The 27539-nt window shown below is 32.3% G+C and overlaps 2 protein-coding genes across 2 annotated transcripts; one reads left to right on the top strand and one right to left on the bottom strand.

Annotated features, from left to right (window-relative positions):
* On the bottom strand, positions 1–2897 carry LOC110991773. Its single transcript, XM_022257261.2, has 2 exons — positions 2666–2897; positions 1–2307 (listed from the first exon to the last, which is right to left on the bottom strand). The coding sequence occupies exons 1-2, from the start codon at positions 2817–2819 to the stop codon at positions 1739–1741; spliced, it is 723 nt and encodes a 240-aa protein (XP_022112953.2). The 5' UTR covers positions 2820–2897; the 3' UTR covers positions 1–1738.
* A 710-nt stretch (positions 2898–3607) lies between these two features.
* Positions 3608–27274, top strand: LOC110991767 (vinculin). The gene is made up of 25 exons (XM_045630698.1): positions 3608–3848; positions 9580–9687; positions 10695–10840; positions 11494–11599; positions 11752–11853; positions 12737–12869; positions 13036–13117; positions 13546–13663; positions 14529–14650; positions 15576–15642; positions 16039–16148; positions 16679–16781; positions 16986–17122; positions 17765–17895; positions 18303–18451; positions 19117–19182; positions 19373–19484; positions 20229–20322; positions 20784–20973; positions 21243–21479; positions 21774–21903; positions 22818–22930; positions 23286–23376; positions 23910–23974; positions 24434–27274. Exons 1-25 carry the CDS (start codon positions 3792–3794, stop codon positions 24539–24541), a joined length of 2877 nt encoding a protein of 958 aa, XP_045486654.1. The 5' UTR covers positions 3608–3791; the 3' UTR covers positions 24542–27274.
* The last annotated feature ends 265 nt before the right edge of the window (positions 27275–27539 follow it).

Here is a 27539-nt window from a genome sequence, read left to right on the forward strand (position 1 = left end):
GGTTTCCTCACTGCCATGTTCTGATCAAAATCCACCACAAAATTGTGGCCTCACTCCACACATGCACATTACTACATTAATATGATATAGGTCTCCATTATTTTAATTTTAGTTAAATTACTTTATTGGAATGAGTAGTCTATTACACTTTTAGAAATAGCTATGCTTATTTTGGGGAATTTGATCAGCTCAGCTATCATATTTGTAATGGCCTCAGGACTTCCATGCTTTGTATTGTTGATCCTTCCAACAACAAAAATGCATGCAAGTATAACTGCTGCATATTTCTTGCCCCACTTGCACCTTAAAGTCGATGTGAAATAAACCATGAAGTTAGTTTAATTCAAATTACAGAAGAATATTATAAATAGCAAGCAAATTATTTATAAACACAAATACAAAGTTACAACAAAACATGTTTACATTACCTGCAGAATTCTAACAGAATTAGTAGAATGAAAGAACTAACCTTACTTCAGTTATTATTTTACATCAGGTAAGCCCCTTGGCCGTTTGCCCTCTACTTTATGAAAAATACAGAAAAAACATAACTACTTACTAAAGAATTTAAGGTTAAGAATAACTTTATTTCTCATAAGAATTGAACACATAATTCACTTACTGAGAAACAATTTATAAACTAAGCTTAATAATTAGAGCGCACAGATGTACATATATAAAATTACAAAACAAAACAGCAATTTAAATAGCAGTGTTTTTATATTTATTTTTTTCTTAATCATCTTGTATGATCATTTATACTATGCCCTTTGTAAATTCCAATTTGCCTAACACACAAGAATTAGAACATTAAATAATTACTATAATATTACTGTAACCTTCTTTAGTTCTTAAAATCTATAATACAAGTAATATATAAACAATTGCTAATAGTTTTTTTTGCTTGTCTTATATCTGAACTATATTATGTGTAATAAGTATGGATGACGTGGGTATTTTCAATAGATTTAACATGTATTATAGTGAAAGTCGCCAAATGTATAATAATATATTACATATAATTATTATTCTTCTTTATACTAATTCTACTTCATACTATTTTAAATATACCTAACAAATAAATCAATAGAGAAGTCGTTAAGATGTTAATCGATACGATTACACTGTAACCCCTACTATGTATTTAAATTATATAACATTTCGAATGTATTCTTGCGTACGACTGCTAAGAACGAGTATACTCACGGCTCGATATATTATGTTCCCTTATTCATAAAAATAAATCAGTCTGTTTGAATGTTTATTTATGACTAAAATAGTAATGTCTTGTTCATCACAGCGTAAACACAATTTGATAGAAAGAGACGAACGAGTGCAAGAAAAGTGCAATCAGTGTAGATTTTCAAATATTTACTATATATTATGCGCATATGAATTTAATATTTAAACATCTGTGCAGTAAAAAATGTTGAAATAATAATATATCGTTTCTTCGTGTCTTAAACATTAGGTTAGTCGATTAATTAAATTTGATTTCTTAACATTTGTCGTTAAATTTAAATATTGATTAATTAATTTTAGCCATATTTACGTGGGTAGGTAAATATTGCTTTTAATACATTCCACATACTAATATACCTAGACTAACAGTAACACTAAAAAAGGTATAAGCGAGTAAACGGTTTGAAATTTCTTTATTGGTATGCCACCAATTCACGTAATCTTCTGCATATCAGATAATATCCCTTGGTGCGTTTAAATGTAACTTATGTTATCACTATTGCATAAAATTTATATCATTATCTGAAGAAGATATCCTTTTAGTTTCATGAGATGAGCCAGATCGTTCTTTTTGAACAATTTGTTGAAGTTCGTGTTCTTGTACTATAGAAAATATTTTACTTTTAGCAACATTTAAATGATAAGGGGAAAATGTCTTCAGCGTTGTACCGATGCTAAGCAGAAATGCATCAACGGGATCAGACGCGTCAAGTTCAGTTGGCATTGATGTATCTGTAAGAATAGTGGGAGTCTCATCCTGCTGGTCATCGCTGTCTTGGCATGACAATTCTCTTCTTCTTTTCTTTCTTACTTTCCTCTCTACTTTTGGCTGAATAGGTTCATCACAACCGTCATTGCTTTCCTCTTCGTTATCCAAAGGGTCACTGCCTTGGTCTGACTCGTATTTATAAAATGATGTTATATCTTTAAAGAAGGGTTTCAAAAATGATATCTCGTTTTCGTATTTATATTGTTTTTTTCGAATACCAGTATTAGTTGCTAGCTGCCGCAAGATTCTCCGATACACGTCTCTTATGTTAATCCAACGAATTTTGCAATCAGCAGCTGGAAATTAACACTTGACGGTTACAAACGTTTATTTAGCTTATTCAAATAAGAATCGGAATAAAGAAGTTCTGCAAATAACATGCGGTTTTCCAATAAAACTTATGTATTATCCTGTATTATTAAAAAAAATAATAATGACCTAATTGATTAATTAACTAATAGTATATGTAAGTATTCAAATTATTTCAATTTAAGATTGAATAAATACGAATTATAAAACACATCTAAAAGAAAAATAATAATAACTAGAACATTCGAGTCGAAATTAAAATCAGCGATCACAGAAAAAACACCATGGTAAGGGCGTTCAATATAATTTCGAGAAAGAAATATCGTGCATTATAAAAACATTTACCGGGCCGCTTCAATTCGTCCCCAATTTTTTGCCATGCAACTTCCCTCGCATTGCAATCCATATATCTGGCATGATTCGTATTATACAGAACTGGGTTCTCTTTCACGAGAAGTAATAATTTTTTATCAAACTTCTCGGTTGTGGTCGGCAACATGGCGGATTGTGTCGCACTGTCGTTGTCGTTCTCGTAACTTGTTGGCGTCGGTGGTCGGACTCGTTTCTTGGCATCGTAGTCGTACATCGTATTCGGAAGTTAGATAGAATACAAAATGGTGTTGCCATTAGTGGCAGAGGGTTATAGTATTTTGCGGGCTATGCGCTACCTGCTTGTACGAAAATTATATAAAAAAATTATAAATAGTGTTTGATTTATGTTTATAAAAAAAAGAAAAAAAATGTATTACAATGTTTCTTCATAAATAAAGTAGCGACACCTACGACCAATCTCTAAAAATCAATACAATGTCCTTGCGTTTCAATGTCATCCCTTATAAAGTTATTTCGCTAAAACTATATTATTATACAACTTCTCGACCTTAACCACCGCAGCCCTTGAGCCGACCAGTAAGCTAGATTCTGTTCAGGATTCTTCTTTTAGTCTTCTTTCGGTCAGTGGAATAGTATGCCATCATTCCATAAGTATACCAATGCTATTAATTCTTAAAACTTTCCTAGAGGGCAGTAATACCAAAATTGCTTTACGAACAAACTCTCCTTACTAATTATTAAAATAAATTAATTAAATCTGCTTAAATATTTTGGGGACCATATGATAGATATACAATATAATTACTAGTTTTAAGTTAGGACTAAGGATTAAGGCTTCACTTCTATCACTGCATGGGTTGACGAGTTGTCACTCATATGTTCTGACAGCTGACACTGATAACAGACGAAAATAGAAATTTGAATTACTAAAATCTAAATCACTGATCATAATTCGTGCTCGCGTGTGGCGCGCGTGACGTTTGTTGGATTAGTGCTACTGTTTTATTTTTATTGGATGGACTTTGTATTGGGTTTTTGTTTTTATTTGGTCCTTAATTTTTGTGTTAGTGATTCATTGTGTTGTGTCCTTGTTTGGTTCGCGTTTGTCTTTTCCCTAATGAATTGAGTATCGTACAAGATGCCCGTATTTCACACGAAGATAATCGAAAGTATTTTAGAGCCGGTTGCTCAACAGGTGAGTCAGTGAATATTATTTATAGCTCGTGATTACAAAGATCTGTAACTTTTTCGTTTTGTTTACTTATTATTGATCACCTCACAGCTCTAAATTGACATCTCGCCAATCCTAAAACTTATTTTTGACCAGTAAATTTGACTTTATGTACTGAATTCATCGAATTACATTTCAATGCCATTCGAGGATGAGTACTATACAGCTGAATTAACCAAGTTTTTAAATCCTAGTAGATAATTTATATACCAAAATATGCTATGAGCCAGTGCAGTGCTTGACCATATATCTTTATTTGCTTTAAAACGCTTAAATAAACGCTGATGCTTCGTGTTTTAGTTCAATAAGAGTAAAATTAACATAAATAAAACAACAAAGTAACATTTACGTATTGGCATATAAAAAAACACTCATATCATCAATTGTTTTAAGTATACAACTATTAAACAGTACATGTTTGAATTATTCCTAAAACCTATATTAACATATCTTAGTATTATGTCATCACTATAATAAGAACATGAAGAAATTGCTAAATTTGGAGGTGGAAGTATTGAAAAATGAAGTAGGTGTCAAAAGTTGTTTTAAACTGTATAATGTGTTAGTGAATGAATAGTAGATTTTATATTATACTGTTTCATATGTTGCATTTCCTTATTATTTATTTATATTTATAGCTTTTAGCACTAAAGCCATCTGTTGCACTATCTAATTTTTTGTTTTAATTGTTTAATTTTAGTCTCTCATAGTATGTTTTAAATGCAAAACTTTGTATTGTGTTGTTTTGATATCAAAAATGTTAATGTTCAACTTCATCATGACCTAGGCATACTTAGTAAATAATGGTATAACCTAGGAATCAAAGGTTGTTTTCTAAAACACTCTGTGAATATGACTTCTTATCTCCCATTATGATACATTCATATAAGGAACATAGGTCAATCACTGTAGAACATAATATCTTAATCTATCATCAGATGTGATAATGACTTATATTATTAGTATTTTCATACAGGAAACATTGCTCAGCTGATAAAATTGAGTCATCTGAGTTGTGCTTAATGAGCCATAAGACTATTCGATGAGTATTCCATCAGACACATTACATTTCCACTGGTTGTTTAAATAAAGATGATTTAGTTTCTTGGTTGTACCGAACTGTTGATAATATGATGTCCAAATTTTTGATACTTTTAAAACTAGGTACATTAAGTTAATATAATTTTAAACATTATTAATAGAACTTTTAGAAAACACAGCTCTCTTAAGCTTATTTAATAAATATAATTAACTTTTTTCAAAATTTTTAAATTGTATGGTAGTTTAATATAACAATATGGCATATTTAACAATGAAAGAGAATTATTTTTTCTTATTAAGTAAGTTTAGATAATTTGTTTCAAATTTAAAAATTCTAATAAATAATCAAGTTTAAACAAATACAAAACTATATAAAAGTAGGTTCCTAAATAATTTAAATGCAATGAAATATTAGCGTTAACGTAAATTGAGCGTTAAAGAAAATGCTCAAAAAAAGTTTTTAATAAAAAATTGGGAACCAAGGCTGTCATTATACTGCACTGCATATTTAGGTCATACTGCAATGTGAACGGCGCATTATGACGTCTAATGAAATATTAATTTTTATTTAATCAAAACTCATTACTCAGGAATCGCATTTAGAGCAATACAAAATACATATGTAATAGTACATGATGACGTTGAAAACAAAAATGGTAAGTGCTTCACACTACCACCCAATAGATACAGTCACATATTTGTGTTGTTACTGCTATTATTTACAGAAACATTGCAATATCTATATTCTCATCTCTATATTTTTTTACCCCATTAAATGAACGTGAAGCTAATAGTTATAAATAACAGGAATGTTATTCTAATTAGTCTTATTAGACAGTGTTGACATCCGTCAGTTATGAAACTTGCTATTTGTGTGCCCTTTGCGTGGTTGTTTCGAAGGTTACAGTCGTAATTATCGGTTTATTATCACTACAGCTTGATAATAATTTTAGATTTAAGTCAGGTGAAAATGCATCTATGGCACTGTCGGTATTATAAAACACGGTGATGTTCGTCGTATTAATTTTCATGAAGTCACCATCGATTAAAGTTAATTGCGTTCACGATAGCAGGACCTAGTATAATATTTTGTAAATTTATGAAGCATATCATGTTATTAATGCTTATTGGCTGATCTACAATGATTTTTTATAAGTTGTAATTTAATTTATCACCAAGACGCCATCGAGTTCTTTAATACACATGATTGCGCAGTCACTGCAGATACAACTTACAACGTATATTAAAATGTTATAAAGATTAATGATATGAAAGTCGAAAATCGAAGTCATTTCATTTTCAACCATGATGCAACCGTCAGTTAGTTTTGCTGTTTCCTCGACTTCTACTATTATTAGAAATATTTCACGCTGTTGAGGTGATGCTTAAGATATTGTTGAAACTTATTAAAATCTACTCAAAAATTATAGCTGTACATTTAATATCAATTATTACATATCGTACACTTGCCAGTGAATGTAGCCCTATAGTTTAGTGCGAACTGTCCTAGTACCTACGGTTGAAATTATCCTTTCTTATTCGTGCTATAATTCAATCATACTCGGCACATTTTTAAAAGCAAGCATAGTATGAGCATCGTTTATCGTGAAAAAACAGTGGCTTTTTGAAGCTTTATAGAAGTGGGCTTGTGAGATAAAGGCTTAAGTAGAATAACGGCGAGATTCTGGCCATGGTCACACGCTGCGACAGCGCCCATGTGGATTGTATATGTTATACTATGTTATAGCTAATACACCTGTAGATATTTAGGTATTCGTAATGAACGTGCGTTAAATCGAAGACTGTAATCAAGTCATAATTTTGTAGTTTAATTTAACCCTGCCTTAACATATACATATCATATACTAGAATAAAGTTTGCATTTAATAAATGTTTTGTAAGCTAAACATATGAGATACAAGGTATGACGAAATAATTCATTGATGATTTAAAAGTTGCGTAGGATGTGTCAACTCCGCCATATGGCATACTTCGATTGGCAAACAACTTTATGTTCAACATCTTTTTGTTGCTAAGGACATGCAGATAAGCAGTTCTTGATGTTCAGAACTGTGAGGGAATTTATCGTGCATCGTGTGAGGCTGGATGTATTGATGCACTTGTTCATTTTCTATAAATAATTGCAGAAAAGAGAATTATTCACTAATATAAGAAATATTTTATGAATCTGTAAGAATTTGTAGGAAATTATTGTGTGTGAAATATGGTTCTTGGCTTTCTTCTGAATCTAAATATAATGTAGGTACAGCTATTATCTGAGACAAATAACTGAGCTCATATTTCAAATGAATAATCAAGATTAAATAAATATTTCGGTATTTTTTCCGCTTTTCTTATTTCAATCTCTTGCTATAGACTATAGAGAGTAGTAAAGTTAGTTGGCGCTTGGACGTCAATTTGCTGCGTGGGCATCAGTTATAAACGATCTATTCTAATCCAGTTGCATCATTGTAAGGTCAGTATTTCGTACTGGTTATTGCAATTTATTTTGTTTATAGTAATGCGGTGCATGGCATTGTGGTTCAAATTTATTTCTGATGCAGAAGCAAGGCCTATATTCCAAAATCTACTACAGACAACCAACCCTAATTCCTGAATATGTCCTTTATGAAGGATGACAAATTTGCGTTGACAATGAATCTAAGTAATCTCTATCAAATAAATAACTATTAAAACCACAAATATTTTAAAAGATTTTCTTCAGTTAAATATTTTGAAAGTTTTCGTATTCTTAAGGGCCATTAAAACCACGTCACGTTAACATAAAGTCAACAAAAACATCGTTAGATGTGAGGCGGGGCTAGCATAAAGGGCGCGACGCACCCTACTGTCTACCCTCAAGGATGCCTGATGTCTGACTCACCTTTACTTCATAAATTGTCTGGGGATGCGCCAAAAGTTCAATAAGTCATTCGATACGCGCTATTAGGTAGCAGTGTCAATATAAAACTATCGAAATAATAAAAAAATACTATCTTTTATTATGATCTAGGAAAGTTATGGTTTGTTTCACAATGTCCGTATAAGTTCCAAATAAGCTATTTATTACTTATTGATAGGATAAACACCATTGTTGCTTTTCACGGCTGTCAGGTAGCAGTATTCGTCATGAAACGCGAAGTTTCTTATTCGGAACTTTTATCTTCCGAATAATTTATGTGTTGCATAGCTATTTGGTACTTTATCCATACATTGTGAAACAGAACCTTAATCTAATAACATTATAAAAAGACATTCTACTTTGTACCTGTAAACCTGATCTTGTAAAGTACCTGAAATTAGATATATAATATAGGTACACACAATATATATCTAAAAAAAAATTCTTTAAATTTGCCCGTAAAATCGCTAAATTATTTTAATAGTAAGTAATTTAAATGCATGATACATTTTTCACTGAGTGTTTAGAAAAGACGGTTTCATGATACAAATACAAACCGGTATAAAAGATATATATCAGAAAGCGAAAGTAATATTATACTGGAGTCTGTACTTACATTGTACAGTATAATGAGGCAGGTCGTGCTCAAAGCATCCTTTTACGTCATGCAATGCAAACTAGATACTGTAATAGGTACTTGGCAATGCGTAAAGATATATACAAGTATCTCATATACTTATACGAAACCTTCCCTGAACTTTCACAAATAGTTCAAGGCATGATTAGGCAAATCGGTTTACCCATTCGCGATTTTTACCGAGACATGTAAGATTCGATGTTTCGACTGTAGAACTTAGGAGTAAGAAAACTTTGCATTTTAAAAATATTCTTAAAAATCTTAAATACAAAAACCGACACTAAAGTTGTTCAATATAAATAAAACCTCAAGATAGCTTTAAATGGTTTGCAAACCCACGCTTAACACTTTGGTGGTTTGCGGGCGCCGCTGCCTTATACGGATGTACACGTAACTAGTGAGACGTCCATTCATAGATTTTGTTACATTGTAACACGTACGCTATATTAAATCGCTTGGTATTTATTAATAATAATCCAGTCGCACGATATCACCGTTATTAGTTTGGCCTCGATTTTATGTATATGTTTCATTCATCGATATTCTTAATAACTATGAAGCTTTTCTAGGAAGGGAAACTCCAAGTAAGAGTTTTTTCTAAGCTGCCAGGTCTTTTACACATAAGCCTGACCTGTCAAAAACCTATGCTGTGATACTTACTAGTATAAGATACGTCATAATAAAAACTCCGAAGAGCAAAAACTGATTATTATGTGGTCATATAACGACGAAATCAAATTATGTATGTTGTAGTTCTTGTAGCATCCACTGATTTTGCATCGCGTTGATATATTTATTTGAAATTGCTGTATTTTTCCTGATTACCTGCTAGAATAACAAAAATCAACTGCACTTTCTCTTCGTAAATGTAGTCATTGCAAAGGACGTATTTTTTAATGATCCCTCAATAAGGGCAATGCAAGTCGAGCTTACGTCAGTGCTAAGAATACGTTTCTTATCGAGGCAAAATACGCAGAGTGTTATGAAGGGCATGCTCCGATAACGCACGTCTATTAAATAATAATAAACGCTGAGTTGTCTTATAAAAATTTATTTTTACTCTAAATTTGCAGTCATTTCAGATTTCGTTTGACAACCATTATTTTAACTTTCAGGTTTCCCGTCTAGTGATCCTTCATGAAGAGGCAGAAGATGGAAACGCGATGCCGGACCTGGCACGGCCAGTGCAGGCCGTGTCACTTGCCGTCAACAATCTCGTGAAGGTAATTAGTCGTCATAGTCTAGGAGCCATGGCCCATTTTTGCACTTGATTACTATCAAGCTAATTTTCCGTGTGTAGCTTTATTTTGATGAGACGCCCAATAATTTCCTATACGAAACTTGATTATGGTAGCTAACAGAGGTAGCAAGGATAAAATATGTTGATTTGATGATTCTCAAATATTTATTACTAACTGAATTTTTTTTTTGTTAAATCTCAAGACAATTATCTAAATTATTCGAAAAAATATTTGTCCTACAAAATCTATGGTTTGATCAAAGAGTCCCCTCTTTCCGACATGTATCGATAACGAGGTCATCATAAATGATTACTAACCAGCTGATTTTTTTTTTACTTAGTTAATATTCATGTAATTTAACAGACATATTGTCCTACAAATTGCGCGGTACGTTATCCTGGTCCTACGCTCAGAAAAATTACACTTCACAGAAAATTAGCTTGATAGTTATCAAGTACAAAAATGGGCGATGGATCCTGGACTATCAAGAATAGAAACCCTTATTGCTGAATTAAAATGTTATTTTGACATTGGGCCTTACAAAATTCCAAGCCCGCAATTCGCCTACACGTTAAAAATCTTAATATTTTTTTTAAATATAATAGGCAAACGAGCCTTTTACAAATAATATATGTGTAAATAAATAATTCTATTTCTTAAATTAGATTCTTTATATTATTAATTATCGATATTTAGTTCCCAGATGTTTCATTTAATATTGTTTGTTAGTCTGTGGAAATGACGCTAGTTTTGTTTGTCTATGTATGTGATAGGCATTTTAATTTAAATAATTTTTTTTAGTACATTTTGGACTGAACAAACTAAGTAAATGTTAAAATACTCGTTTGATTTTTATGCATAGTTTTATTATATCTTATTTAATATTCATTAATGTTCATTTTTTTGATTAAAAGATCGTTTAAAAAGGCCTTTACTCATAATCTACGACTATATCAATGGCATATAATATATGTTTTTTTTTGCTCTAGGTGGGCCATGAGACTATTGAGTCGTCAGACGATCCAATCCTGCGTGGTGATATGCCTGGCGCCTTACGGCGTGTGGAAGGCGCCGCGACACTTCTCCAACAGGCCTCTGACATGTTAAGGGCCGACCCGTATTCGGGACCTGCCAGGTTTGAAATAACTATTTAAATAAAACTTAAACTGCAAATGTACCCAGGTCATAAAACATACTAGTTTTTCCGTTATGTTAACAATATTTTGGGGTTTGGTTTAAAAATAACTTTTTTTCTTACTTATTGAGAAACAATATGTAAAACTAAGATTAATAAATTATTTTTTAAAGATTAGATTAGAGCGCACAGATGTATATAAGAACATAATAAAACGGCAACAAAATTGTGAGTAAACAGATAATAAACTCGAAAAACAAAACAAAACATAGATGTTCGAATTTTATTTTTTGCTATATAGTCTGATATATTAAGTTTATATTTATTTTATTATTTATTGCAGAGAATGTGCGCAACACTAATTGCGTTTTTATACCAACAGCAACTATAGAAATCCAAATGTATAATAAATAATGCCATGAAGGGCCTACCCCATGAAATACACAATAAAAAAATAAATTGTCGAACAGTTCGTTATGGCGTTGCTCCAGTAACTCATAGTTCTACGATAGACGTTTAGGTAGAATTCTTGGCGAAATTAAAAAGACGATACTAAAGTAAGATCACGTGGTTTTGAGTAATAAATATTATTGCAGCCGTCGTTCTGAAATAAACCTCTTATATAGCTGACTGAATGAAACTGCTGTTTTCAGGAAGAAGCTGATCGAAGGATCTCGAGGTATTCTTCAAGGTACATCGGCGCTTTTGTTGTGCTTCGACGAGTCGGAAGTTAGGAAGATCGTAAAAGAATGCAAAAAGGTACTTTCATATAAATTGTACGTTGATTTGTAAAACTGTGCTACAGTCGTTCTTCTTTTACAGTAAATGACATAAAATAAGACAATAAGAGACAGCTTTGGTGAAAATGGTTCAATTGCATTTATATAAACCTGTATATTGATTTGTTTTAGGTGTTAGACTACTTGGGCGTGGCTGAAGTGATAGATACTATGGAGGATCTAGTACAGTTCCTGAGGGACATATCACCAGCGCTTTCGAAAGCAGCAAGAGAGGTAAAAAACGATAAACTTGTTGATAGTTGAGTTGAGTTGATAATATTTTCATTATATTTCAATATTTAATCGAACTGTTATAATAATAATAAAGTTGACTTTAGCATGGCATTTTATTTAAAGTAAATATTAGGTTTAAACTTGAATTACTTTACTTTATTCCGAACTCGGGACAATATTAATAATACGAATTTGAATTGAAAATTTATATTTCGAATGTCGTTTATTAAACTCGTATAAAAATAATATATAATTTTTTCTCAATATATATATAATATAATTTTCAATGATGGTGTATGTTATGTCAATATTGGAACACATAATCATTCGCCACTTACGCCCAATTCTAAGATTTTGTTACAATGACGCAGATATTTTATGATCGCTTTTAGCACCGCATAAATCCTATAATAGAATTTACAATTCATAACTAAGACATGCATAACTATCGCCATCTATTGATACATTTAAAAAACCCATTGGTAGCACCATTAATAAACGATCGAAATATTGTGATCCGTATACATAAATAAATAAAATAAAAATAGCCCGTATTCGACTACTATAATAAGCATTACATTAGATTTTTTGTTATTATATTTAATATTAGTACATATCACAACATATGTAGATCATCTTCGCTATTATTTTTTAATCTTTCCCCACTATCCATTTTATACTATGATCCAAGGTTTCTGGTAGGCGTCCTCTCTTTTTTCACAAACTAGATCGGTAGATACGTGATTTGCTTCCGTATTAACGATTTAACGCATTATTTTTCGATATAAAACCAACAAGACCAACTGTCATATAGCGAGATATATAATGTTACAATTTTACGGTGAAATACCATCGCTAATGCTCATTCATATTTTGTCTATAGGTAGCAGCCCGCGCCGCGGAACTAACGCATCCTCCACACGCGGAAACTTTGACTCGCTGCCTGGAGAGTGTCAAAAAGTTGGCTCCAGTCCTTATCTGCTCAATGAAGATATACATCCATATACTCTCTGAAGGTAATGTCCAAAAATTATGCGATAAATTTTTTTTTGGATTTTCATCTAGGCGGTAAGGGCAAGCTTTTATTAAAGATCAATCAATAGCAATGGTAATTTGGCCTCCACTTGAAACCTCCTAAATACATCCTTTTTATTTAATAAAAGGTTTAAATTATTTTTCTAGGTGGCAAGGGTATAGAAGACGCATCAGAGAACAGAAACTATTTAGCAAAACGCATGGCGGATGAAATTCACGAGATTATTAGGTATGAATTTTATAAAACACTTATGGAATGTGATCAATAAAAATTGTAGTAGAGAATTTGAAATACTTGAAATTACAACATGAAAGATTTGCCTTCACTAGATTCACTCGACTATTCTCTCTATAATAATTATTAAGCTTTTATTGTACTAATTATTAAAGAGTGGCATAGAGTTTATTGCCAGTTCTTCTCTACGCCTCTACGTTCTACGCCCTTGATTTGTGAACTGGCGGTAAATGTAAAATTAGAAGCCTTGAATGTATATTTCTTTTTTTGAAATTCATATGTGTACATTATGTTACCTATATGAATAAATGATTTTGATTTTTTTTTCATTTAAGTAACATATTATTTATAACCATATATAATTGTAAACAGACGTACTTAGTGTTTGTGATGATATATGATGAGTGATGTCCCTTCTACAGGGTGTTACAACTTACGTCCTACGTAGAGGATGGCGGAGAGAAGGACAATATCGCAGTATTGAAGGCGTTGCAATCCATGATACATAACAAGGCGGGAGCTGCGCACGAGTTTCTTAATGTAAGCGGTTTTAAATATTTAATATGATAATATGTACGTGTAATATTTTTGTATGTTGTGTTGTGTTAGCAAATAATTAGGTTCACCGAAGAGAATATTAAGTTTTCACACTATGACATGCGCAAACGCTTCATACGATACAATTGTAGCTGACCGTTGAAAGTACTGAAAAAAATTATAATTAGTGACGAATATTAGTCTTGTAAAAAGTAACGATGCGTTAATATTAACGCGAATTAAACAGCAAATGTATTTTAATTTTTAGCGACTTTTCGGTACCTTACGCCACATAACTGTTAGGTACTTGGTGGTTGGTTATGTAGAGAAAAAGAAAAAAACAAAAGTTGTTGAAAATCTCCTAAATTTGTGTTACGTAACACTTGAATGGTTCAATATAATTAAGAGTTTTTTCACACTGATCAATTTTAATGTCTGAATATAGTATTTCCGGATTCTTACTAATATACCTTATATCTTTAAACAAGCAATTCTTGTATATATATATATATATAATTGGAATCTCGGAATCGGCTCCGACGATTTTCATGAAATTTAGTATACAGCAGGTTTCTGGGGCGATAAATCGATCTAGCTAGGAATAATTTCTATAAAATGTCATTTTATTCGTTTTTTATCAACTTAAACATAGAATTGCTCGTCTAAAGATGTCAGTCAAAAAAAACTTAAATATGATATGAATATAATCTTTATTCGATAATTATATTCATATTTCATCATTTTATAAGTATGTAATTCGTATTTAAATATAATTTCCAAAAAACACAATTTATAAAAAAAAAAATACCGAGCTAGGCTCGGTCATCCAGGTACTAATAATGCGTATAAACAAGTTTTCAATTTATAGGATCCCGAAGCCCTCCGTAATACAGTGGGTGAGCGTGCATTGCGCTCCGTATTGACGTCGGGACAACGTGCCGCTGAACATCTCACTCCCGCCCACGCTGAGACTCTTAGATCTACTGTCAGGTACATTTTTAACTTCAATATTCCTACCAATATTTATTTACTTCTTCGAGATTTAAATCCCCTTGTATATAGTATTATAAGTATGTTTATTGTAAATAATAACATTAAACTATAATTTTGATTTTTTTCCATGATTTATTATTCTGATTTTTTTGTAAATTTATGCGCTTTCAATTATTTATGTTATGTCGCGGTTGGTTTCCTTAGTTTTTTCATTATGCATAAACTGTAAATAATTAAAACAACGAATTATAAAAATCCCATACTTGACGCTGGCTAATGCACAAACAGTGTTAGAGCCAAGGGAAAAAAAAAACGTCAATTTTTTTTATTTATTTATGGCAATAGTTATAACCAGTTTCAGGTAAATGGTAGGAGAAACTACACGCGAGAAAAAAAAAGAAAAACGTCAAAAGGAACAATGTTTCTTTGTGTCTTTGTTTCAGCCTCTTTTCTAGTCTGTGTCATTTGACACATTACTTGGCAGAACCATAGATGTTTGTTTTAGGTGTTTTGCTACCAAGTTCCGTGACTAGAGATGAACGGATTTTTCTTATCCAGATATATAACCAGATACACGCGTTCCAAGAAATACTTAGAGCGCGGTGCGTGTTTATTGATTTGATGATTTTCTATGTGTTGACTAGACATAAATAAGAAATAGACTTGTAAATAAACATCAAGACTGCAGTTGACGGCCCAGAGTAAACTACTATAAACTAGTTTACAGAGGACGTGATACAATCGCAATTTACAAATTGGTAAGCGGTATCACGTTAGGTCACGTGACCTTTTTCCGATAGCGGTTCCAAACCTGCAAGATATTTACTTAGTTTCATCATACCTACATATATACAAGTTATGTATATATGTAGGTATGATGATTATCGGACTTATTTGAATTGATGTGTAAAATATCTTCTAGGTCTGGTGGTATCAATGCTGATATACTGTGTGATGAGAGACAATTCGGGCGAGGCAAGGAACCTAAGGTATGAAATTAAAGAACATTGGGTTTAAGATACAGGAACTTATTTTATTTTGTGAGAATGGTAAGGTGCCCTTGTACTTTTCCATCGATGCTGGTCCTGTATTTTAAAAAGTAGAACACAAAAAATACATAATAAAAGAAACCATACCAGTAAATTTTGGTATAACTTGTAAGTTGTATGCCATTTCCTTTGTGAATGTTCCTCAAAGCCTTACTCTCCAACTTCCAATAGCGATAGCGATACCGATACCGATGTAGGACTGATGTTGCCGAGATTATGCTTGAGAATGGGGCCGCTGTCGGTATCGCTATTAAAAGTTACATCTATCCAGGAACTAGTAACTAACAATACTTATTTATATATATAAAACTACCACATATATTTTACTTATTACAGGCACTAAAACTAGCCTCAGATCTGGGCAATCAGCTTGATGAGGTAGAAGGTGTGGTCAATGAAGGAGTAAGGGCCGTCGAGCAACAAGGCGGGAAGACGATACAGGCCAGGTAGGTTCCACAAGATACACCAATAAAGTTTAGCCGGGCTTCGAACACACGACCACAGCGTTGAATAATTCTGTTACACAATAATCATTAAATCAAAAAAATGTACTTGAATAATTTTCACATATATTTTCTGTATTTATTCATATTTGCTTATTAGCTTAGAAATTTATTCATATTTGCTCATTCCAAAAACATGTATTTGGAAATTATAAAGCTAAGTTAATGATCCACGAAGCACATTCGAATCTACACCACATTTGACGGATGACAATGACAATTAATAATGACATTTGAATGATTGTTGACATTTGAAGAAATTCGTTTTGACTGTTTTTATTTTTAGTATATAAATTGTTGACAATAAAAATTTATATACTAAAAATAAATCTATTATATTCGTCAGCCATTACAATATAACATCTTAAGTTTGCATTTATAAACATTATTATAAACATATATTGTTTCAAGCCCAATAAGTTCGTGTTATGTAAATAAATTTCTGTTTGTATATATGATTTCTTTGATTACAGATTAGAAGCAGCTCACAAATGGTTACTTCACCCGGCGGCCGAACCTGCTACCCGTCTTGAAGGACAGAAGGCTATTAGCAGCATTGTGGCCCAGGGACATACTGTATGTTTACAAATCTTTCTAGAATGATAATTTCTAATTAAATAATTAAGAAATATTTTAAACGATGCAATCATTATGACGACTCGGAACTTCGTACCAGTTCATTCTTATTGTCTATGAATACCTAAGACAGCATTTGTGGCTAATATCCGACAATAGAGTTTATGTCAGACTTCACACTGCTTAGTTCAGATTAAATTTTAGATTGCCGATAACCTGCACGGACGAGAGAAAGCGGAAATAATGCAGCTCTGCTCCGAGGTGCAACGTTTGTCTGACAAGCTGTCTGATCTGTGTATGCGCGGACGCGGCGACTCAGATGAAGCCAGGGCAGTTACTAGGTGAGCTTTTTATATTATTTAATTTGCTTTTACTAATTACAAATGTTCATTCTGTATTAGTTTTAAACCTGTAAATAAAAGTACAAATAAATAATACTTGACTTACAAGGTATTAATTATTTATTTACTTTCTATTTAAGCAGTAGTTTTTTATTTTTTATTAATTCAATCTACCACTCTACCAGACTAACATTCCTATATAGTCTGTCTCACTCTAACGCGTACCAGCTGCACCGGTCGCGCTCACGCACGTCACTGATCACGCCAGACCGATGCGAGACGCAATATTCTGTCCCGCTCTAACGCATATTGGCCGCACCTATATTACGTCACCGTGTGTTAGGTTTTAATTTTCGTTACGAAAATTCTTGATTCGGTCGCAGCGCTCAAAGCCCGCGATAAAATCTATACAATAGCTTAAAAACTATTAATTCTCAATATCGTCAAATTAAAATCTACATCTAAAATTGTCAGGAAAAATTCCAAAAAATCTATAAACCTTTATGTACAGTACGATTATGTACGAACTATTGGAAATTCTAAATTGTTACTAACGATTATCTCCATTGTATTCTTAATTATTTTTCTCATAGTACTTATTTTGTTATGCGGCGGGGTTTTAAATATACAATAATGTTTCAGGGAGTTGACGGACAAATTGCATGAGTTAAAACGCGGGTTGGATCGTGCTGTCGTCAATCGGGTAGTCGAGGACTTCATAGATGTCGCTGCACCTCTCAGACACTTTACAGATGCTGTTAACGCTCCATTAGGTATTATTTATATTTTTCTTACTCATACTTTACTTTAATTACCTCCGTACGTCACTTGACCACATTTTGCTACATAGTCAATATAAAAAACAAAACAAAAATCTCTCAAATTAACAATTATTTAACGATAATGATTTTTGATTTTTATACATGAATTTAGTAACATATAATTTAGAAAATTGCTGTAGTGTATTTCGGGGGACAAACATAATGAATTCCAGTTCAAACAATTGTTGACGTTCATAGGTGTACTTGGCTACCTATATGAATAAAGTTATTTGAAGTTTTTGTTTTAATAAACATTCGTGTATTTTTTATGAAACTTATTGATAGAATTAGGACAAATATTGAGTATAACCATTGAAACGACTGCACGTAGTAAATTTAATTGTATGCAAATGGAACAGGAACCCCGGGCCGCGAGCTGAAGTTTGAAGAGAAGGCGAATGCCTTGCAAGCGTTTAGCGGGAAGGCTGCTGCCGCTGCAGATATGGTGGCTGCTGGCGTGCGCCATAATAAGAAACTAGCTGATATGTTGCACCATAATGCTAAAGAGGTAAGGAAGAAAAAATAAAAATTGTTTTAGATAATATGTTTTCACATAATATGTTCTTGTCATGTCAACACCCTTTAACACTCACTAACACACGCATGCGTACCCTTCCCCACTATCACACACCAATACACACACACTCACATACACAATCCCTTACAAACTTCCTTTTTGTTATGTATATGACTTGCTATGGAATGGAAGCCTGGTTATCCATATTACAGGTTCTTACCTAGTTTGGAAACCAGTCTCCCAATACTGTCACTATATTATTTATTATTATTGTTAATGTTTAAGGGAGAAAAATAAATAAATTATTATTATTATAGATATTGGAATAAATAAAATTTGTTAACTTTTTATAATCTTTATTCAATCAAACGGAGGATAATAAGCACTAGTATTTTAATAGTAATTTGCGTAACATACTTATTTCTTATAAGAACAATTGGAATAAAAATATAAATTTATTATATTTTAGTTGGGTCTGGCTAATTAAAACCACAACTATTACTACTATATACTAAATATAAAATCTGCTTTAGATACAAATATTTAATGCAGATTTTGTGTGAGAATATTCCACGTACGCGCAACACATGCGTCCGTTTCAAATACGAATTCATTGCTCTGGAAAATATTAAATGTAATATGAATACAATTTTCAGGTCGAAAAACTTTCGCCGCAACTGATTTGCGCAGGAAAAATTCGTCTACATTATCCCGAAAGCAAGGTATTGTGATTTTATTCATACTTTTAAAATTTACTTATTTCATTAAATTAGGTTTTTTAATATTTTGGTTTGACAGTAAAATCCTGAGCGTTTTTAAATGAAACATGATTTAATTCAATGGGATAAATCGAATAAAATTTCAGTGTTTCCTTTCCCTTATACAAGGCTTGATTCCATATGTTTTATTCAGGTCGCAGAAGAACATTTCAACAACTTAAAGAATCAGTACGCGGACGCAGTGTTGCGCTGCAGAGATCTTTGTGACCAAGCACTTGACCCACTCGACTTTGTACGGACTGCGGGTATGCAAATAATTATATTTAAAATATATATATACATCAATTTATTATATCAATCTACACTAATATTATAAAGAGGAAAACTTTGTTTGTTTGATTGTAATGAATAGGCTCATAAACTACTGGACCGATTTTAAAAATTCTTTCACCATTCGAAAGCTACATTATCCACGAGTAATATAGGCTATATTTAATTTTAAACAAAAATAGGTTTCCGTAAGATATTAAGGGGTTTTTCGGACACAAGGTGTAAAAAATCAATCAAAAAAGTTACTTATTTTGCGTACCCTACCTAAACTATTAAAGATAGAACCATAAAAAAGTTCTAAGTAATTGTAGATCTTATAAATATCTACAAAAAAGTCCGGGACACACTATACCTATCTATGTCGAGTCAGGCACAATAACCATAAATGATATACATGGCAAAACGACGTTTGCCAGTTCAGCTAGTATATTATAAATTGCTAATTCGTTCGCCCGCTAAACAAGTTTCTATGAAAATGTGTAGTAATCAGAATTGAAGGAAAAAGTTCATATGCGTCTTTTGATGACATCATAAAATTGAAAATTATTGTATTTTTGTTTATATGTATTAATGTAAATGATAAAAAAATATAAAATTAATATATGTATTAATCTAAAAGCAATGTACCAATGATTCTGTGTTAGGGCATATTTAAAACAAACTTTGAAGTTGTAATGTATTTATTTCACGGTCATGGTAGCTATATTTGGTAATTTTAGGTGAGCTGATGCAGAAACACACATATTTATGTGAAGACGCTATCCGTAACAACGACTCGCAGAAAATGGTCGACAACACATCCGCTATCGCTAGGTAAGTGTGCAGTGTGTTTAAGTTCCATAATCGTGATAAGAAAATGACTATACTTTTGCCGCTATCGTTCTATCTATCTCTATTGAGAGAACTAATGCCTGAAGGTTCACAAAATCTGTAGTATCAATACTAATATTATAAATTTTAATATTATTATGATTATGTGTGATGATTATGATGTGGATTTATTTGAGTATTGTGAAAAAGTTTATGATATAGTATCCGTATAGTTGTAGGAAAAGAGTGTGTGTGTGTGTGACAATTTTTTAAATATGATTAAATACAGTTGAGAAACAAGCACGTCTACGTACTAAGGGTCAAAGTACGTTTAGCGCAAATGATCCTCGTAAAACAATTTTATTTCGATTTTGTCATATGGGAGTTAGCTCGCATCAAGTTTCGAGTCCCACTGTAATAGTAAATGTTGAAAATATATGAATTAAAGAAATATTATTTTTTAGGCTGGCGAATCGCGTACTTCTCGTGGGTGGAGCCGAGCGCGAGAATACTGAAGACAGTGAGTTCGCTCTAGCTTTGGGCGCTGCCCAGCAACGCCTACAAGCCAGCATTCCGCCCGCCGTAAGACAAGCGAAACTAGTCGCTCTACAAGACAGAAGCGCTGTTCCCGCTTGGAGAGCTGCTAATAATGAGGTATGGTCTGAGTCGATAAGAGTCGTAAGAGTTTTATATTCTACTTAAACATATTGTATTTATTTAGATTGATTTAAGAGGCTTAATTGGGGTTCTTACTTGAATACTTGCTTACAGCTTGTATGATTGGACTATTGTAAGGATAAACATAGTGAATTTGTGGTCAATTTAGATTAAAAAATAATCATAAACGACCGTCTAAACGCAAAAATTAATTGTAATGACTGCCATGCACAGTTTCATATTAATTTTTTTCCACTATTTATCAGATTATAAAAGCGTCCAATGGCGTAGAAGAAGCCCTAGCCCGGCAGTATGGGCCTCCGCCACCGCCACCGGCATTGCCGGAGTCGTTCGCTGCCCTCCGTGTCAACGTACGAGAGGCCGCGCCACCCAGGCCTCCGCCGCCAGCTGTCTCTGCACCACCCAGGCCTCCGCCTCCAGACACCGACGACGAAGGAGAGGATATCTTTGATAGGCAGCCCCATCCTAGTCAGCCTATTTTGGTGAGTTTTGATTCAGAGAATTGGGAAATGCTTAAATATCACAAATACAATATACAAAGTGAATAGTAAAATTATCTTAGCTGAATTAACGCGTATACGTAACAATTAGTTACGTATACGCGTGCGTGTACGTAACAATTAGTTCGTATATTTCAATGATTAATAAATCAACGGTTAATTTACTCGATGATATCATTCCATGGCATATGTATATTAAGTACAATACTAAATACATTTAATAAACACTTTACTGTAAAAGATAGGGTTTTATAAATAATTAACATTGACATTCAGGTGGCAGCCCACAACTTGCACCGCGCAGTTCGAGAATGGTCTTCAAAGGACAATGAGATCATCGCAGCTGCAAAGCGAATGGCTATTCTCATGGCGCGACTCTCAGACCTTGTACGATCAGACTCCAAGGGTAAGTAACCATTTTATTCATCGCAATTATTTTATATCCGTATTACCTGGATGTCCGTCGTTCCACAACTGAGCACTACTACGTGTAGAAGATTGAAAAGAGCGTACTAATACCTAATATGCCGGCAACATACTTGCGAGCGCTCTTGCATTGAGTATCCATGGGCGGCGGTATCACTTAACACCAGGTGAGCCTCCTGCCCGTTTGCCCCCTGTTCTTTAGAAAAATGAGCCATCTGCGAGATACATTACGTAATAATCTAATTAATTACATAATATCATTCAAAATTTTAAAGTCTCATATGTACAAATAAGATATTTCTATTAAAATGTGTCTTAAAAGTACTGAGTAAGTATTTTTCTTATTAATCAAAATGTAGCTGTCGTTGTCTAAAGCATACAAAGCGAAAGAGACAGCTATAGTTTTAGGCACTATTTATTCATTTAATTCATCACTGTTTTATAAAATATAGCTGTATAAAAACTCTGTGCTTTTTGTATTATGTATTACATTCGATAAGTGTGCAAAGCTTGCTAAGCTCATATAAACTTTTCAATCTGTATATTTCATTTATTGCTGTATAATGGCATTGTCTGTTCGTATGCTTCCTGGATAGAAGTCTTTATGAACTTAAGTGGTAAGTATTGTGTGCTTTGTGTTTGCTACGCCTGCCATTAATAAATACAAATAAATATCAAAATATATATTTGGTGTGTTATAATTTTTCCTTAGTAGATAAAAAAATTCTTTACCATTATGATGTAATATAATATCAGTTATACAAAACTTATAGTTTTTTAATTGTAGCCGAACAATGCTTTAGTTTAGTTCCATATACACTTAGTTCTCATGCAATAAAAAAATACAAAACATACATATGAAAAATATGTACTTATAATTAACATAATATACAGGTAGTAAACGTGAACTGATCGCCACCGCTAAAGCTATCGCTGAGGCTTCAGAGGAGGTGACTAGACTGGCGAAGAAACTTGCCCTCGAGTGTACTGACAAGCGAATTCGAACCGTAAGTAGCGCATCCATACCATAGCACACTAATGTTGTCTTATATTTACGAAATCTATGATAAAAGCGTATCATAGCCTAGCGGTCTTTGTATGTGGCTGCTGTGGTAAGGGGTACCGGGTTCGATTCCCGGTTCGAGAGTAAGTTTTAAATTTATTCTCGGCCTTTGGTAGGGTTGTACGGTACCGGACGAGTACTTCAACCGTACATTACCGGCATGGTTGAATTTATATAGTATGCAGAGGGAATTGAACTATAAAAAGGAGACTGTGTAGGTTTAGAACGTAGCAACACGTTCTAGGCTGAGGATGGTAATTACAGTGGTCAGTAATTCAACATTTCCTTTTTTTTTCTAGAACCTGCTGCAAGTTTGCGAGCGTATCCCAACCATCGGCACTCAATTAAAGATCTTGTCCACCGTCAAGGCTACTATGCTTGGAGCACAAGGTATGATTTAAGTTTATTTAATTTACCAATTGTATAATTTTGTTTAACGCTTTTAACAATACTATATTGAAAGTAAGCTGATCCCTAAAACCGTTTTTAAAATTAGGATAAAAACTTGAAGTTTCTTTAGATCTGATAATCAAGTATTTTTTGTGAATAGAAAATGTTGCCATATTTTATTGTTTCAACAAATTTATATGAACAGTAATAATCTATATTTTTTACATAACATACGAAATGTATTACATTTTTATTTTTTTTATTGTCTTTTAATTTTACCTTTATTTCTATCCTCAGTGGGAAAAAAACCTTTTGAAATATTAAACAATGTTGCCATTTTCAATCTCACAATATTTTTATTACCTATAATTAAAAGCAATTGCTTCTAACTAAATTTATTATATGTATTTTATGCAGTCGGTATGGCGGATTATAGAGGTATTTATTTACTGTATTATATATTTCTTATAACGCTATAAATTGTTATTGTATATAAGATAATTTTGTTTAATTGTACGGTGTAACATTTTCAGGTAGCGAAGAAGACCAAGAGGCGACTGAAATGTTGGTTGGAAACGCACAAAATCTCATGCAAAGTGTAAGTTTAAATAAAAAAATCATACTTATTTGGCGTAACAAAATAAAAATCTTTTCAGGAATTATATCTTTTGCCTTATTCTACATTTGTAGAAAAAACGATATTAATAGTATTAAAAAAATGTTGAGTATAGCTAACCTCAGAGTGTCAGTTTTTTGTGACGGTGTTCGCGCGCAACGTACAAATTTACTCTCATCATTGTCCCTTAACGCGCCAAAAGAAGTGTAACTACAAAATATTTTTCTTGCAAATTCCATTTATTATACCTACATTCAAATACAGGTTAATATATATATTACATACAGTATCTATAAAATCACTTTGATACCAGTACTAATATGTACAGGACGTCATGCGATTGCAGTTATAAAAAGTCAGAATTATGCTTAAAAATTGAGAAATTTTAAATATGGTTTACTATTAGACTGATATCGTAATTTCCATTTTTTGTTTATACAGGTAAAGGAAACAGTGAAGGCAGCTGAAGGCGCTTCAATAAAAATTCGCACAGAGCAAGGCGCCTACAGACTTCGTTGGGTGCGCCGTTCGCCATGGTACCAGATTTAAACAAACAGAATCGGGTAGAAACCATTTTTATCTAATAATAATGCATCTTATATTGTATTTATAAATTAATACTCCACAAATAACCAACTATATACTCTATGTTCAAAAGCATTGTACACAATATTTCACTCGGTGCTATATTTGGTTTTACAAAGAAACGTGTGATTATGAAATTGAAAGTGCCATTTTAATGTGCTTTATAGGTGTAAGATATAAGCGTACCCTAAGCACGGATAATACGAAAAAACCTTAATATTTCAGCACTTCGTAAGAATATTTTCAAAACATATAAATATGATGAATATTCAGTATTTGACTTGGAAGTAATACTATTTGTATGGAATACGTATATATTTCGGAATAGGGTTGGAGATCAGAATTAAAACACGAGATACAGTAATATCATATTAGATATCAATAATTTAACCAATTTTTAATAATAGTTAATGTGTAGATAATTTTACAATTTTGGTAAGAAATATCTTCTAAAACTTTATATCATTGTTATATTACATTAAACCATTAATGTAGTACACTGACTAGCAGTGAGGGAAACAAAGACAATGCGTGCAGAGACAGCGCTCGATAACGCTGTCCTTGTACCGACTACCAACTACCGCCGACATATACGCTAATTACTGTCCTTTTCGTGTTGGAGTATACAAATACTGAATAACACTATCGTATTTCGTGCTTAGGGTACTGGTCTGTGTAATGAATGGATTATATATTATACGGAAATAACGATAACAAATATATAAAGAATTGTCAAATATCGTAAATGATTTATGATTTTATAATGATTTTACCAAATTTAAAGAAATTTTATAGAGCTCATGGTGTACATCATATACGTGAGACGGTGTGCGGGTACGACGAATTCGACGTATGGTTGTTCAATTATTTTGTACCTACCCACCTGTGTGGTAACTAAGACTACCGGATTTTGCGTACATGGAATATAAGTTCTTCAGATCATGTAATTGGTCTTGAGCAGTATACTGTAGATACATATATTTGTTATATGATGATTTTATATTGGGCATCATTTAGATTGACATATTATAGTAGTATAAAATTGGATTGTCCATTTTTAGTATATTTTATTAATGTTGTAGGTACTCATTTTAGTGGCGAGGTTCGCTGATATATAAATTCTTTAAACTGAATACAAACTAAAACTAAGTCTCAAAGTCTCACTTCGGTATAACATTTTTCACACCCTACTTATGTGTAATCTCTATTTCTGAGCTTTTAGTATAAACTATAAATAATCCTTTCCAAATAAATAATGGCCTTAAAAGTATCTAGTATCTACATTATTAGATTTTTTATACATCTTAGTAGTAATCTTTAATCCTGTCCTTCGAAACTGAGCATATATTATATGTCGCAGCCAACTAGCTTAATTAGCCGTTTAACTAACGGCCTGAGAGGGTCAGCCGTAGCGTTTGTTACATTTAGGGCCTGTTTCACAATGTCCGGATAAGTTCCAAATAAGCTATTTATTACTTATTGGTAGGATAAATAGTATTTTTGCGTTTCCGATGATCAGATAGTGCTATACGTCATGAAATGCGAAGTATCTTATTGGGAACTTTTATCTTACAAATAATTTATGTGTTGCATAGCTATTTGGCACTTTAACCATACATTGTGAAACAGGCCCTTAATAAACTGGCTGGCTATTGCGTAGGCGTACGATGGATACTTTATTTGGCAGAAATAACAAAGGTGTAACACATGACTGACAAAATATTTATTTTAAATTAAATTGCTTGAGTCAAATTCACATCATTATTTCACTACACTCTTCTATTGTATTTGTTGTTTTTCATGAAATTTAGGAAAACACCATCAAAGTTGTGGTATGCCGATGCCATATTAACAGATTGAAGAGTTCCGTTTCGAGTTTCATAGTGGCAGAAAGTGTAAGTAAATTTAAATTAACAGTCAACAGTCTAGGCAATAATGAAACGCCATCGATCAATCGATCGATCAAAGTCATATGCCTAGCTGTTTAATTGAATGACTGAATATCTTTCAGGCAGTTAGTTAAACGGCTAGGCTGTTAATTGAACGGCTAATTAAGCTAGTTGGCTGCGACATATACATCATAATCAGCGCAATCTAGAGTGTATCTAATATCTAAATTGTAATCTATATTTTTATAACTAAATAATGTATTTTTCATCTCATATTTAATCTTTAAGAGTTGTGAGGAAGTATTTATAAGCAATAATTGTGACTAAGTATTAAATCTAATGTAGGTTGTTATTGAGTGTCTTGTGCGCTTAACTAAAACAAACGCGTGATTTTTAAATATAAAACGCCACAGTGAATTTATTTAAATTCGATTTTTTGTATTACGATGAATTAAAATATAAATATATTCTTTATATTTTAATTACAATACATAATGCAATACATATGGCTAGAAAATCAGAGTATTTTACTTCTATTTCATAGTAGGCCGTGGTGTGATTTTCATGAAAATGTATTGGATATATTGGCCTTAAATCCCCTATCGGATTAAAACTTGCCTAACTTTTTTAGAGAATTTGCAAGATGGATTAAGGTGGCTTATTGAATTGTATGTAAAATGGAATTCATATTTTACACAAATAGTATAGTATAACCTTGTGTACACTTGACTTTTTTTTATTTGCATACCTTTTACCTTTGTTACTTACAATTGTTTTTTTATTTATTGTAATAAAGCTTCTTTTACAATTTGTTTTTTTCTTTACCCTTTAAATTTCTCTCCAATTTCATTTATCATATTTTCATATATCTATTTCATATTATCATATTTTGTTTGTTTGTTTCTTATTGCGTACATACCATATATAACAATGTTCTATTAGTATTGATGCATATACTTTTAGTTGAAATGTATCCTTCATAATTTAAAGAGCTTCAGTTATAGAATTAGGAATGAAGTTGCCATAATATATATTATATAATTTTATTTTAAACGTATTACTATAATGAAAAT

This window comes from Pieris rapae, chromosome 13 (assembly GCF_905147795.1).
Source record: "Pieris rapae chromosome 13, ilPieRapa1.1, whole genome shotgun sequence".
Classification (NCBI taxonomy): domain Eukaryota; kingdom Metazoa; phylum Arthropoda; class Insecta; order Lepidoptera; family Pieridae; genus Pieris; species Pieris rapae.